Source organism: Doryrhamphus excisus, chromosome 20 (genome assembly GCF_030265055.1).
Source record: "Doryrhamphus excisus isolate RoL2022-K1 chromosome 20, RoL_Dexc_1.0, whole genome shotgun sequence".
NCBI classification, from domain to species: Eukaryota; Metazoa; Chordata; class Actinopteri; order Syngnathiformes; family Syngnathidae; genus Doryrhamphus; species Doryrhamphus excisus.
The window spans coordinates 6460393-6475461 of NC_080485.1; the positions used below are offsets into that span (position 1 = coordinate 6460393).

A 15069-nucleotide genomic window follows, 5' to 3' on the forward strand; every position below is an offset into this window, starting at 1 on the left:
AAAGAATCACAAAACATTTGTTTATTGCATCAAGGCTTTTTGACTTCGTCGGGAAATTCTATTTCAACAAAATAAAACCAAAAAAAATAATTTTTACTACATTTTAAAATGGTCTGTTTGAAATTATGACCACTGTATTGTTAGAGTCAGTTATAATAATATGACTATAAAGCAATATTTTGAGCCAAAACTGAAATCATAAGTGTACAATTAGCAACCAGCTCCTCTTCTCATCATGTAAGCTTCAAGGGATTCTCATTTTGTTGCTGTAAACAATAACTTTTTCTACCTTTTCTTGATATTAATATATATGGGTCAAAATTGACCCGAACACCATAGATGTTTCTTTAGTGATTAATACTAAAATGAAAAAATAAATAAAACTAATTGATTTAAGAGATATGTTCTATAGCCCTGAAGATTAGCCAGGTAACAAAAGAACCTTGAATTTATTAATATGATTCTTTTGAGGTTCATTTTACCATTTTTGGAAATGAATGAATGAAGGAAATCGATGGGTATATTCATTCATTCATTCATTTTCTACGTGATTAATACTAAAATGAGAAAATAAATAAAACTAATAGATTTAAGAGATATGTTCTATAGCTCTCAAGATTAGCCAGGTATCAAAAGAACTTTCAATTTATTAATATGATTCTTTTGACGTTCATTTTACCATTTTCGGAAATTGAAATCGAGGGGTATATTCATTCATTCATTCATTTTCTACCGCTTTTTCCTCACAAGGGTTGCGGGGGTGCTGGAGCCTATCCCAGCTGTCTTTGGGCGAGAGGCGGGGTACACCCTGGACTGGTCGTCAGCCAATCACAGGGCACATATAGACAAACAACCATTCACACTCACATTCATACCTATGGACAATTTGGAGTCGCCAATTAACCTAGCATGTTTTTGGAATGTGGGAGGAAACCGGAGTACCCGGAGAAAACCCACGCATGCACGGGGAGAACATGCAAACTCCACACAGAGATGGCCGAGGGTGGAATCGAACTCGGATCTCCTAGCTGTGAGGCCTGCACGCTAACTACTCGACCAACATGCAGCCTAGTATCATTTATCCTTTTCATTCATTCATTCATTCATTCATTTTCTACCGCTTATCCTCACGAGGGTTGCTGGAGCCTATCCCAGCTGTCTTCGGGAGAGAGGCGGGGTACACCCTGGACTGGTCGCCAGCCAATCACAGAGCACCTATAGACAAACAACCATTCACACTCACATTCATACCTGGAGTCACCAATTTACCTAGCATGTTCTTGGAATGTGGGAGAAAACGGGAATACCCACGCATGCACGAGGAGAACATGCAAACTCCACACAGAGATGGCCAACGGTGGAATTGAACTCGGGTCTCCTAGCTGCGAGGCCTGCACGCTAACCACTTGCACGCCATGCAGCCAGCCACAAAACATTCACAAACATTCATACCTATGGACAATTTGGAGTCACCAATTAACCTAGCATGTTTTTGGAATGTGGGAGGAAACCGGAGTACCCGGAGAAAACCCATGCATGCACGGGGAGAACATGCAAACTCCACACAGAGATGGCCGAGGGTGGAATTGAACCCTGGTCTCCTAGCTGTGAGGTCTGCGCGCTAACCACTAAAAAAAAAGGCCTACATGCCCAAACCAAAAGTATTAAAACCAATATTTTCATGGATGAAGAAGCCTAAGAAGGTAACCAAAATGTTAGAAGCAAATTTGATGGTAACTTATTGTTTTTAGTGTATTTTATATCTGATTTAATACATGGGTCAAAACCGACCCGTTAACACAAGAGATGATACCAGAAAGTTAACACAAGAGGAAGGTTAATCACACTTATGGGATGCAGGATTTTTATGTAGTTGTTAACCCCAAAGTATATGTGTGTCATTTATTCAGTTGTCCATGTTTTTCGGTCCTCCAGCCCTTCCCATTAACACTGACCGATGTTGCTGCTATATTTTATTGTACTTTATTGTACTCCACAGAGTACATCCGAAGGTCACGCCAGCGCTAGGCAAAGCCAGCCACAACAATCTGTGAACCACACCCCTTCGCCCATGGCAGATGGCCCTGCCTTTGCAGATGATGTCATCGTCAGTCATCAGTCAAGGAGGGAAAGGTGATTTCAGCCGGGCTTCACTCTCTCTAGCTCTCTTACGTAACGAGAGGTCTTTATGTAAGTCCTAATATACCAGTCTCTGTTTTCTTTCCAGCAGCAAGCGTAGAGTTGAGCCCAGGCATGCCACCGCCTCGCCAGGCCACCCACAGCTTCACATCCAGCTCCAGAAGTTCACTGTGTCCGCTGACAAGGTGAACTAACCTGTGCCAGCCACTTTAAAAAAAAAAAAAAAACTCTTATTACAAAATCTGTCATTGCACAAATAATGTCCCAATTAGTGCTGCATCTGTATGGACTGCCTCTTAAAATTGTCTGTTCTAATTTGTAACAAGCTCCAGACATTATGTCATATTTCATAATGGGTAAACTGATGTGTTCACAAGTAATGTTGCATTGTAGCAGTAAATGTCCCAGCTTATTTGTATCAATACAGCCATCCCTCATTTATCGCGGTTAATTGCTTCCAGACCCGACAGCAATAAATTATTTGAAAAAAGTAGGATTCAGTATTAATACATGGAATATTTTCATAGTACAGACATATAAATCCTTTTTATGACCATTTAAATACGTTTTTTTTTACCATTATTAGAGCCCTTTAGACATGAAATAACACCCCTGTAGTCACCTCATACTCCTATTATTCTTTGTTTACATCACATTGCTAAATAGCATGAGCCTTCAATTTACTTATTTACTTAACCTTAAGTGTTTCAATGAGAATGGACAGACAAGACAGACAAAGTAGGAAGACAAAAATTACCACTTCCACACATAATAGGAGGAGAACTATGTTGTGCTGGACATGCCATAGCTGCAGTGTTAATGTAATGTCTCATCAATGTAACATTACTGACACCTTGTAGTGATACTAGAATACTACATATGACTTATCTTTCGATATACAGTAAACCTCGGATATATCGGATTCAATTGTTCCCACTGGTTTTGTCCGATATAAGCGAAATCCATTATATGCGTATACCGGAAAATGTCCGTTTTTTACGCATATATCGGATTTATATCCGGTATATGCGTAAATCGGATTTTATCCGTTATAAAAAGGCACTTCCTTGACTATGTTTCCAATGTACCTGGACGCGCAGGCAACGTTGCAAACGCTGCAAATGACGTCGTATAGCGGCCTGTCACGAATCGGCGAATCGGAGCGCCACGATGCGGCCATCCGATATATGCGAGGGAAATTTAATGGAAATGCATTGGAACGGGACTGGAGATTTTGTCCGAAATGGGCGAAATCCGTTATAAAAAATCTGATATATGCAATGAATTTTTATTGGAAATGCATTACAGAAAATTTGGTTCTTTTTTATCTGTCCGTTGTGAGTGAATTTCCGATATATCCGAGTCCGATATATCCGAGGTTTACTGTATTTGGACTAATAGGCCACAAATCAGTGAGCATTTGATTTTTGATAAACTGCAGTAGAGTCAGGGAGCAATCTTTGAACCACAAAGTGGCAAGGGATGACTGTACAAAGATTTTCAGGGGGAAAGCAAGGCCCAGTGTCTCACTCATTGCTAAAATGTTTTGTTTTCTGTGACTAAGTATTATTATTGACAAACATTCCTTCTCTTTAACGCGATTGCTTTCCATAATTGTGTATTTCAGACTCTGTCCTGGCTGAAAGATAATGTTTCAATGGCTACACAAGTGTGTTCAATAGCCACGTTCGAGGGCATGGAGGCAGCCAGAAGGTGCCAATATGCAGTGCAACAAGAAATCATCACCAACAAAGCCAGGATAGAGGTGGTCAAACGAGTAAGTTACGGTTTGTCTTGAAACAAAAGTGCTGGATGAGTTCATAAATTATGGCATATTTGACTATTAAGACAAAAATCCAAAGTCAAAAGCATATTAGAAAGTACTCCGTAGCAAAAAGCAACCAGTATGTTCAGTATCATTCAATCATTACGGTCATTTGGTACTGCCAAAAAAAAACAATGTGTAAGCTATTGGACAGCTTTGGGTGCATTTCTCATGATTATTTCCTGAAACCCCAGGAGGGCCATGGGCTGGTCCGTGCACAGCACCCAGGCAGCGCCAAGATAGAACAGTTCCTAAGCCAGCTGGAGGTGCTGTGGGAAGAGCTGCAGAGGAGGCACCAGAAGAATGCTGGCTTCCTGCAGGCCTCTGAAGATCTGGGCATTAGGGTAATATTCATTAGCGATATCTCACGACTGTATGACTGAAATTACCTTCTGGTTATGCTTTGTTTTGTTTTTATTATGAGACTAGAGTATGTGCTGTTTTCTTCATGTTTGCAAAATTCTCTGCAAAAATGTTGTTTTTCCACTACAAAAACCAGACCTGCCAACATGTACACATTTTTCATGCTCATCTCCCATTTCAATCAAGTCTTGTATTTCTCTTCATCCATAACAACATTCATTCATTTTCTACCGCTTTTCCCTCACGAGGGTCGCGGGGGTTGCTGGAGCCTATCCCAGCTGTCTTCGGGCGAGAGAGAGGGAGGGGTACACTCTGGACTGGTCGCCAGCCAATCACAGGGCACATAGAGACAAACAACCATTCACACTCAAATCCAATTTGGAGTCGCCAATTAACCTAGCATGTTTTTGGAATGTGGGAGGAAACCGGAGTACCCGGATAAAACCCACGCATGCACGGGGAGAACATGCATACTCCACACAGAGATGGCCGAGGGTGGAATTGAGCTGTGAGGTCTGCGCGCTAACCACTCGACCGCCGTGCCACATTTCAAAAACATGCTAGGTTAATTGGCGACTCCAAATTGTCCATAGGTATGAATGCACATTCATACCAGAACTCACAGCTCAGAGACCAGGGTTCAATTCCACCCTCAGCCATCTCTGTGTGGAGTTTGCATGTTCTCCCCGTGCATGCGTGGGTTTTCTCCGGGTACTCCGGGTTTTTGGAATGTGGGAGGAAATCAGAGTACATGCAAACTCCACACAGAGATGGCCAAGGGTGGAATTGAACCCTCGTCTCCTAGCTATGAGATCTTCACGCTAACCACTCGACCGCCGTGCTGCCATTACAAGCATCGCACTTCAAGGAATTCCAGTTGTGACCTTCTGCTTCTTCAATTTGTGTAAAGGTTGCTAAAGTTCTCCAAGCTCTGGAGAGCCTGGAGGCCTGGTTGGAGGAGGAGTCCTCACGAGCCAATGACCCTGAAACCATGACCATCGCAGAGCGGGAGAACTGTCTGCTGGAGAAAGAAGTAGCCATACGCAGCCTGGAGCTCAATGCTCTCCGAAAGGAAGTGGAGCGGCTCCACGGCCACGGTCACCCCAACACTCAAGGCTTACCAGCACGTATGGAAGAAGTGGAGAGAAAGTAAGCTTAATGGAATTAATGGAGACCCCATTCGTGTGGTTTAGCAATGCATTGTGTTTGGATGAAACTATAATGTCAGCGTTATGCTCTGTTATACACAGTAGATTATGTTTTAGTCATTTGTGATTCATAGAGCACATGAGGGCTATCCGATATGCCTTACATGTGCTGTGGTTCCCCGCCCTACAATGACTGGCACAGTCACCCTTTCCATGCCTCTCACATTGCTCGACTTTAAACACATAGGTTGTTGCCATGGATACTCAGTACAAACTTGTGATGTTGGCTGCATGTTTAGATGAGTCTTTGCTCATAAAAATCCGACTGTGAAGAACACCAAGCCGACTAAGGAAAACAAAGGAAGGTTTCAATTGAGGTTTTTGAAGAGTAGGGCATGAGCTAAGGCTGAGGTAGACAACGCTGCTTTCTGAGGCATGGCTGATGTCGGTAAAACCATCTCACTCGTGGTCGTGTCATTTATTAACACTGCATGCAAACGGGCACCTTTAATGTGGAAAAATATATTTTCCCTTCTCAAAAGTAAATTCCTTGGTTATGTAGGTACAATATAACCTTTCTCAGCGGTATATTTATGTAATGCATGACTATATCAAAACACCTTTGTTGCATGGTGAAATAAACCTTGTGTGAAATGTGGAAATGTGTATCCTGAAGTGTGCAGCAAGGCTGTGTATACAAAACGACTGATTTTTTTTCCAACGTTTCACATTTTCTCAGATACCAAACTGTCCTGAGTGCCCTGACTCAACAGAGTTCCAAGCTGCAGGACACACGCATGCTTAATGAGTTCTTGGAACGTGTGGAGTTGGAGGAGAGTCAGGAGTTCGATACTAGTCAATATTGCTTGGTTCAGGTGAGACATACTAAAGAATTCAAATAGTCACCTCATTAACTCGATGATTTTTAAACCTGAGTGAAGTTGCCCCCCCCCCCCCAACACCCCTCCCAACTCACTCAACACTCAAATAGTCTCATTTGTTTGTGCTACGTTTATGCTGTTAAAATGAACGTTTGTGCTGCTTTCGTTTTTGAGATATTACAGTTTATAACATAGCTCAACCAAAAGTCACCCAGCCCCCCCAACTCCAAATTGAACCAAAGTGGTGTCATTTTTTTGTGCTCGTTTTGTGCTGTTTTGTGCAGGTAAAATTATTATTTTTTTGCATTTTTTAGTTATTACAGTGTTAATACAGTGTTATTACAGTTTATTACATAGGTCAACCAATGGTCACCCAGCCCCCCAACATGCTCCAAATTGAACCAAAGCGGTGTCATTTTATTTGTGCTCGTTTTGTGCTGTTTTGTGCAGGTAAAATGATTTTTTTCTGCATTTATTTAGTTATTACAGCGTTAATACAGTGTTATTACAGTTTATTACATAGGTGAACCAAAAGTCCCCCAGTCCCCCAACATGCTCCGAATTGAACCAAAGTAGTGTCATTTTTTTGTACTTGTTTTGTGCTGTTTTGTGCAGGTAAAATAATTTTTTTCTGTGTTTTTTTAGTTATTACAGAATTAATACAGTGTTATTACAGTTTATTACATAGGTGAACCAAAGGTCACCCAGCCCCTACAACACGCTCCAAATTGAACCAAAGCGGTGTCATTTTGTTTGTGCTCGTTTTGTGCAGGTAAAATGAATTTTTTTGCTGCATTTTCTTTAGTTATTACAGCGTTAATACAGTGTTATTACAGTTTATTACATAGGTGAACCAAAGGTCACCCAGCCACCACAACATGCTCCAAATTCAACCAAAGCGGTGTCATTTTTTTGTGTTATTACAGTTTATTACATAGGTCAACCAATGGTCACCCAGCCCCCCCAACATGCTCCGAATTTAACCGAAGTTGTGTCATTTTTTTGTGCTCGTTTTGTGCTGTTTTGTGCAGGTAAAGTTAAATTTTTTTCTACTTTTTTTGTTATTACAGAGTTAATACAGTGTTATCACAGTTTATTACATAGGTGAACCAAAGGTCACCCAGCCCCCCAACATGCTCCGAATTGAACCAAAGCAGTGTCATTTTTTTGTACTCGTTTTGTGCTGTTTTGTGCAGGTAAAATTCTTTTTTTTCCTCCATTTTTTTAGTTATTACAGCATTGATACAGTGTTATTACAGTTTATTACATAGGTGAACCAAAGGTCACCCAGCCCCCCAACATGCTCCGAATTGAACCAAAGTGGTGTCATTTTTTTGTGCTCGTTTTGTGCTGTTTTGTGCAGGTAAAATTACATTTTTTTCCGTGTTTTTTTTTTTAGTTATTACAGAGTTAATACAGTGTTATTACAGTTTATTACATAGGTGAACCAAAGGTCACCCAGCCCCCACAACATGCTCCAAATTTAACCAAAGCAGTGTCATTTTTTTGTACTCGTTTTGTGCTGTTTTGTGCAGGTAAAATTCTTTTTTTTCCTCCATTTTTTTAGTTATTACAGCATTAATACAGTGTTATTACAGTTTATTACATAGGTGAACCAAAGGTCACCCAGCCCCCTCCGCCCCCAACATGCTCAGAATTGAACCAAAGTGGTGTCATTTTTTGTGCTTGTTTTGTGCTGTTTAGTGCACGTAAAATGAATGTTTGTGCTGCTTTTGTTTTTGAGTTATTAAGTTTAAGTTTTGGCCTGACTGTTGCTCCAAAAGCAAGTCATTCAACATGTCAATAGTTGTCATCCAGGGTGAATATACATCCATTGATAAATACGCTTGGGTGTATAGCCTCTCCACAGTAAGAGCTCATCACCTTCTGACTTGCTGGGACTCCAAAGCAGTGGTGGGGGTGACCTCATGGACGGCATGGGTGACCCTGTGAAAGAACTACGAGAAGCTGTGGAGATGCTCAATGACACTGTGAGGGAGAGAGGACGGTCACAGAACCATGACCAGGATTTACAGGAACTACTGAGCAGGGTAAAGTCATCATTTTTGCAGAAGATTGTGCATTTATGGTTCCTTAGATGTATTCTGGGTACTATAACCAATACTATTCTCCATGTTGAGAACTTCATGACATGATCTGAAACATGAATTTGCATGTATTCTTATGATGATGTTGTGCTACACTAGCAAACCAGACTGGCTGGATGCATAGAGGAATGTCTCTGCTGCTGCAAGGATCTCACTTTGGACATCCTTGAGAAGGAGACAGACATGGCCGTCCAGTGTGAGCTTGATCATTGTGGCCTTGAGGCTCTGCAGGAGAGGCACGACCACCTGGAGGTAAGAGGAAGATGATTGTATGGCCTTCCTTTTGTCTGTGACATTCATTTTCTACCGCTTATCCTCCTGCTGGAGCCTATCCCAGCTGTCTTCGGGCGAGACGCGGGGTACACCCTGGACTGGTGGCCAGCCAATCACAGGGCATATATAGACAAACAACCATTCACACTCACATTCATACCTATGGACAATTTGGAGTCGCCAATTAACCTAGCATGTTTTTGGAATGCGGCACGGCGGTCGAGTGGTTAGCGCGCAGACCTCACAGCTAGGAGACCAGGGTTCAATTCCACTTTCAGCCATCTCTGTGTGGAGTTTGCATGTTCTCCCCGTGCATGCGTGGGTTTTCTCTGGGTACTCCGGTTTCCTCCCACATTCCAAAAACATGCTAGGTTAATTGGCGACTCCAAATTGTCCATAGGTATGAATGTGAGTGTGAATGGTTGTTTGTCTATATGTGCCCTGTGATTGGCTGGCGACCAGTCCAGGGTGTACCCCGCCTCTTGCCCGAAGACAGCTGGGATAGGCTCCAGCAACCCCCGCGACCCTCGTGAGGAAAAGCGGTAGAAAATGAATGAATGAATGTTTTTGGAATGTGGGAGGAAAACCCTTGCAAACTCCACACAGAGATGGCCGAGGGTGGAATTGAACTCAGGTCTCCTAGCTGTGAGGCCTGCATGCTAACCACTCATCCACCGTGCAGCCTTGTCTGTGCCACTTTAAATTTAACTAAACTTAATACAGTATAGTTAGTATATAATTAGTATAGTCAAGTATTGACTTCCTGTGTGTATCATGTAAATATGAACGTTAATGAATAATACAGGTCATGGACAAACACACATACACGCCACACAGGCATTAATACTATTGAAGCAGGAATGACCTAACATCAATGATGATGAAGTACTGCTCCCAGAGAACCTATAACATTAATAATTACTGCTTCGTCAAAAGGAAGAAAGCTCGCTACAGCGCAATCGAACATATGCAGACCATATGTTCTCCTGCTGAAGAGCACGTATAAGCTATGGGGATGAAGTCATGGATAACGTTACAGCTGGAGCACGTTCATGTAAAACAGCCAAATAATGAGCTACGATAATACTTTTATTGTGATTCTCCATAGGTTGACTATGAAGTTCTCAGCGACAAAGTGAAGGAGATGGAGAAACAGGCTTCTTGTTTGAAAGAACAAGAGAGAGCACATGTACCGTGGGTGAAGATTCAGGAAACACTGCAGGCCTGGACAGAGTTGGGAAAGAGCGTGACGGAGATCAAATCACGTCTGCAAGAGTTTTGTCATCTCCAAGACTTCTTCAGGAGCTACCTCACCATGATGTAAGAAAGGCACAGGGGTATGACCCCTTTCAGGGCCAGATGTTCCAGTCATAATCCACTTTGTGTGGACATTTATAAACAGTAAAGAACACAAGGTTCTTGCAGTCCAGCGCAGGTCCCCAGTGAAATGGGACGCGGTGAGGAAGTTAGTACATATTTCCTGGTCTGAGTCTGACAGCAGATGAATATCCTTTCAGGGTGGAGGTCTGGGTATTCTCATGTTTTGTGAATGACTTTCCTCACAGCTCTGTTCCTTGTCTCTTCCAACACGTCTTACATCATCCTCCCTTCTGTGGATAGCTCATGGACAGAAGACACCAGGTCGTGCATTTTCTCAGACACTTCCTTGCATCTGATGGAAGATGGACCGAGTGTGCTGGCCACTGAGCTCGATATCCAAATCCAAGAAAAATTTGAGGAGTTTGATGAGCTGACAGCAACCGGGAGAAACATTTTAGACAAAGAACACCACCTGTCTCAGATGGTGAGCTGAGATATACAAGTACTATATGACTCATACTGTGCCTTGAAAATATCACTACGATATTTTTTTTTCCACTTTGACTGACCTACAGTGATGTCTTTCAGGTAGGAGAGCGCATGGAGGAATTGCAGAGTATGCTTGGGTGGATTTCGTTGCACTGGAGAGCCAAAAAACAAGAGTGGCTCCACAAGAAGAGTACACAGGAGCACTCAATTGATAACGTTTATTCTGAGGCCACGTTGTACTCGCCATTATCAGAGGTACATTTACAAATTGTTACTTTGTCATCATCTCAATGTGCATAAAATCACACACAGACCGTAAAAGCCTTCACTTCATGTTATGATAGACCACATCATTCACACACACACGGGCACACTTATGCACACTTATATGAATGTATACACACAAGTACACACCTCCATATGGGCACTCACAGCACACGGGCGCTTCTCTACACAATCTACCACAGGGGTCTCAAACTCAAATTACTTGGGGGCCACTGGAGCTGGTTTTCCAAAAAAAAAACATTTATTAAAAACAGAAAAATGAATAAACTTTGCTTTGGTTCCGATTTTCTACAATAAAAGCTCTGATAAAACATTCCAATGTTCTCAAATATCTTACTTTTTATTTTTCTGCACAAAATAAGATGAAAAATGAATAAACAAATCAAGAATAAAGAAAATCAATCAATCAGTAATAAATAAATATAATAATAATAATAAAACGGCAAGTAATAAAAACTTAAACCACATATAGTTGGTGGGTAGACAAATAATTTTTTTCAGATTAAAATGAACAAAGCATTATTAGAGCCCTGTAGACATGACAAAACACGACTATAGTCACATTTATACTCTTTTTATTTACAACATATTGCGCAACTGCAGGGTCTTGAGACACATGCTAACTCGCAAACTAGAGAGCTAGCGACCTAAACGGTAGCCTTCAAGTTATTTCCTCTAAACTTAAATAGCCAAAAACTTACCACTTCCACACGGCTAGGGAGGATAACTATTAACAGTTATTTAACCTTCAACATAAACATTAATCAAACGTAATAATTTTTTCTGGGTACATGATACCATACAGCATCCATATCAAACTTGCGCGGGCCGCACTAACATTAAACTTTCATATCAAGGCGGGGGCCTCAAATAGTGTCCTGCGGGCCACATTTGGCCCGCGGGCCGCATGTTTGAGACCCCTGATGTAAGGGCATTTAGATCAACAATACTATCTATACTATAAAAAAAAACGATAGACCCTATCTGTTCAAGAGTACAGCATGATTGTAACTTTGTACCTAATATTGACAATAATTGCTATAACTTCCTTTACAGGCTATATACTCTTACGAGTCCTGTCAGGCTCCAAATGCCAACTCTGAAGAAAGCAAATTAAAGACAGAAGCAAACAACCAGAGCTCAGAAGCCTTCCCTGGATATAAGCAGCACCCAGAGGATGCCTATGAAGTCATGAAAGGTATCGGCCAATGGGAGGGTGAGCTCCTGCAATCAGAGTCCCCCACGCCTTCCATCATGGTCGTAAAAGAGCCCGGTAGTCCCTCTTTGGGGGGCGAGGTCAATCTCATCCTAAGTTTTGGTAACACAGGAGATAGCCAGGTTCAAGTACTCAACTGTCCCGTTCGACACGATGAGGTTGTGGATGTAACTTCGGAACCACTCCATAGGGTAAGTACTCCTTTTGTGTTTGTTTACGTTTTGGTATGCTGGACAGCGACAGCAACGACGCATCTTTCTTCTTGACTGTCTGCTGTTTGTCCTTTTCTCTCTCTGTACTTTGGCCTTCTTAACTATCTTTTATCCTGATCTTCCCCTTTAGCCCACTGTGCCTGCCTGTAAAAACTTTTGGAAGCGCTGCCAAGGGTTTTTGGAAAATACTTTGGGTAGTTTAACGCGAAAGAAAAAGATTTATCGGCAGAGTGCAAACGAGGTAAATTGCAGGGTGTGAACTGGCATCGCATGCGCTGGGACTGCATGCTGTGTGTAGTTGCTTTCTGTGGGACGCATCATCTTCTTAACCATGTAAGGTACAGCTGCTCCGTTGTCTAATAGACAGAAGGCTGTGTTTGAGTTTTAATATCTGATATATAGTTTACTCACACTATGAGTTTGGTTTGTGTTGATGTGACTTTTAGAAGAAAACCAACCAAACAAAATGATTTCATTGTCATTATTCTCTTACACAGCATGCCAACCAAACCAGAACCCAATAAATTCGACTTTAATGAGGAGCATTTACTGGAGTGATATATAAAGGGGGGACAATAGAGGTGTGTTACTTTTATAATGCATATTCTGTATACACGTAATAGTATTTAATGAGGTACAAATATTTAATTACCAATCAGCAACATATGTATGCTTTATAACCAATTTTATGAAAGTGTTATTTTACATTTTAACAACATCATCTGCATTTTACTGATATGTGTAATGTAATGTGTATGCATTGCAGTACATTATGTATTTTGATACAGCCATCCATCCATCTCCTGACGCTTATCCGAGATCGGGTTGCAGGGGCTAACCCCAACCCTAACCCAGCAGATCCTAGGCCAGTCCAAAGACATAGTCTCTGTAACGTGTCCTGAGTCTTCTCCGAGGCCTCCTACTGGTTGGAGATGCCCCGAACACCTCCCAATGGGAGGTGTCTGGGAGTCATCCTGCCTGAGCCACCTCATCTTGCTCCCCCCAGTGCAGAGGAGCAGCGTTTCTACTCGGTTCCCCAGATGACAGTGCTTCTTACCTTGTTATGGGGTTGAATCATCCCCGAACACAAGATGACATGCCACCGTTTTCCGGGTGGGAACCATAGATTCGGACATGGAGGTGCTGATTCTCTTCCCAACCAGGGTCACGGCTCGATTAAGCCAGCATCATCTGCACAAAGCAGAAAAAACCCGCAAAAAATGGAACCCTGAGGCTTTGCATAGAAACTCTGTCCATGAAAGTAATGACAAGAATCAAACCGTCACTGGAAAGGTGTCCGATTTATTGCCGGCAATGCGAACCAAATTCTGACATGGGGAATGAACAGCCTGAATTACTCCCAAAGTACTCCCTACAAAATTCCACAAGGAACACAGTCAAAGGGCTTCTCTATGTCCACAAAACACATGTAGACCCCCCCTTAGTAACATTTATAAAAGCACATAGTTCAGAGCCAGCTGGGTGGCAGCTGAAGGCGGATTTTCCCAAGGTTTTCCTAAAATAACAGACAAAAGGTTTGATCATATAGGGGATGATAAAAGCCAAAGAATATAGTAATGACATATTCGTGAATATTTTCTGGACCCTTGGTAAACAGCCAATATTTTTCAGAACTAATTGTATTGTTCCTATTTTTTAGTTTTAATTACAGCTTCATAAGCAACTGGCTTTCCTATCAAATTCCATTTTTAGTTGTTTAGATGTTTTTCCCCCACCACAGTTCCAGATGTCTGTACACAGATGTTGTGTTTGAACTTTAAAATTACGTCAGTGATTGGCCACAGTTTTCTCAGTGTGATTGAACTTTGGGCTTCTAAATGATACTACTGAAGGAATATACGTAGCTTATTCCTCCTTTATATCATCTGCATTGATAGGTGAGGTGTACTGCAATGAAGTACCTGGTGGGGCATGCAAAACTCTCGATCTTCTCATTCTGTTTATGTGAAAGACATAAAAGAGGTTTTGTTTTTGCTGACTGCAAAACAATATCTCAGTGGGAATAACACTTTTATGGCCAAGCATTTTGAGATCTTTTTTTTTTTTCAAGTAAAAATATCTGGGGATCACAATAAATGAAAATATGAGCTGGAAACCTCATATAACAAATATACAACATAAGGTGGCCAAAAATATTTCAGTATTGAACAAAGCAAAATTTGTTCTCAATCAGAAATCACTCCACACTCTTTATTGCTCTCTGGTTCTACCATATCTTACTTATTGTGTGGAAATATGGGTAATAACTACAAAAGCAATCTTCACTCGCTAAATGTACTGCAAAAAAAGGTCAGTAAGGATAATTCATAATGCCGCCTACAGAGAACATACTAACTCCTTATTTCTAAAATCACAAATACTTAAACTTGCTGATATAGTTCATCTTCAAACAGCTAAAATAATGCATAAGGCTAAAAATAACCAATTAGCTAAAAATGTCATCCAATACTTCTCTACAAGAGAGGAGAAATATGATCTCAGGGAAGAACTACATTTGAAACACTTATATGCTAGGACTACGTTAAAAAGCCATAGCATTTCAGTATGTGAAATCAAACTATGGAATGGATTGAGTAAGGACCTCAAACAATGCACAACGATGAGCCAATTCAAGAAACAATACAAGTAGTTGATGTTTGCTAAATACAAGGATGAAGAGTCTTGAACCAGTCATGATTGTATGGTCATATCACCTCGTACTTTGGTACGGGACAAAAAATTAAAAAATGTAAAAATTAAAAAATGTAAAAATGTAAAAATGTAAAAATGTAAAAATGTAAAAATTTAAA

General features: G+C 41.2%; 1 protein-coding gene across 7 annotated transcripts in view; it reads left to right on the forward strand.

Annotated features, from left to right (window-relative positions):
* The window catches only part of LOC131107810 (uncharacterized), a 37733-nt gene that overhangs the window by 15615 nt on the left and 7049 nt on the right, over nucleotides 1-15069 (forward strand). For 5 of the 7 annotated variants that reach the window (XM_058058153.1, XM_058058155.1, XM_058058157.1 and 2 more), the window contains 13 exons: nucleotides 2000-2133; nucleotides 2228-2324; nucleotides 3767-3916; nucleotides 4159-4308; nucleotides 5238-5476; nucleotides 6215-6350; nucleotides 8216-8407; nucleotides 8564-8716; nucleotides 9846-10057; nucleotides 10358-10541; nucleotides 10646-10801; nucleotides 11888-12238; nucleotides 12390-12500. In XM_058058153.1, the coding sequence (XP_057914136.1) occupies nucleotides 2000-2133; nucleotides 2228-2324; nucleotides 3767-3916; nucleotides 4159-4308; nucleotides 5238-5476; nucleotides 6215-6350; nucleotides 8216-8407; nucleotides 8564-8716; nucleotides 9846-10057; nucleotides 10358-10541; nucleotides 10646-10801; nucleotides 11888-12238; nucleotides 12390-12500 (2265 nt within the window). The remainder of the gene's footprint in view (nucleotides 1-1999; nucleotides 2134-2227; nucleotides 2325-3766; nucleotides 3917-4158; nucleotides 4309-5237; nucleotides 5477-6214; nucleotides 6351-8215; nucleotides 8408-8563; nucleotides 8717-9845; nucleotides 10058-10357; nucleotides 10542-10645; nucleotides 10802-11887; nucleotides 12239-12389; nucleotides 12501-15069) is intronic. The other 2 variants (XM_058058154.1, XM_058058159.1) reach the window with 2 other exon arrangements.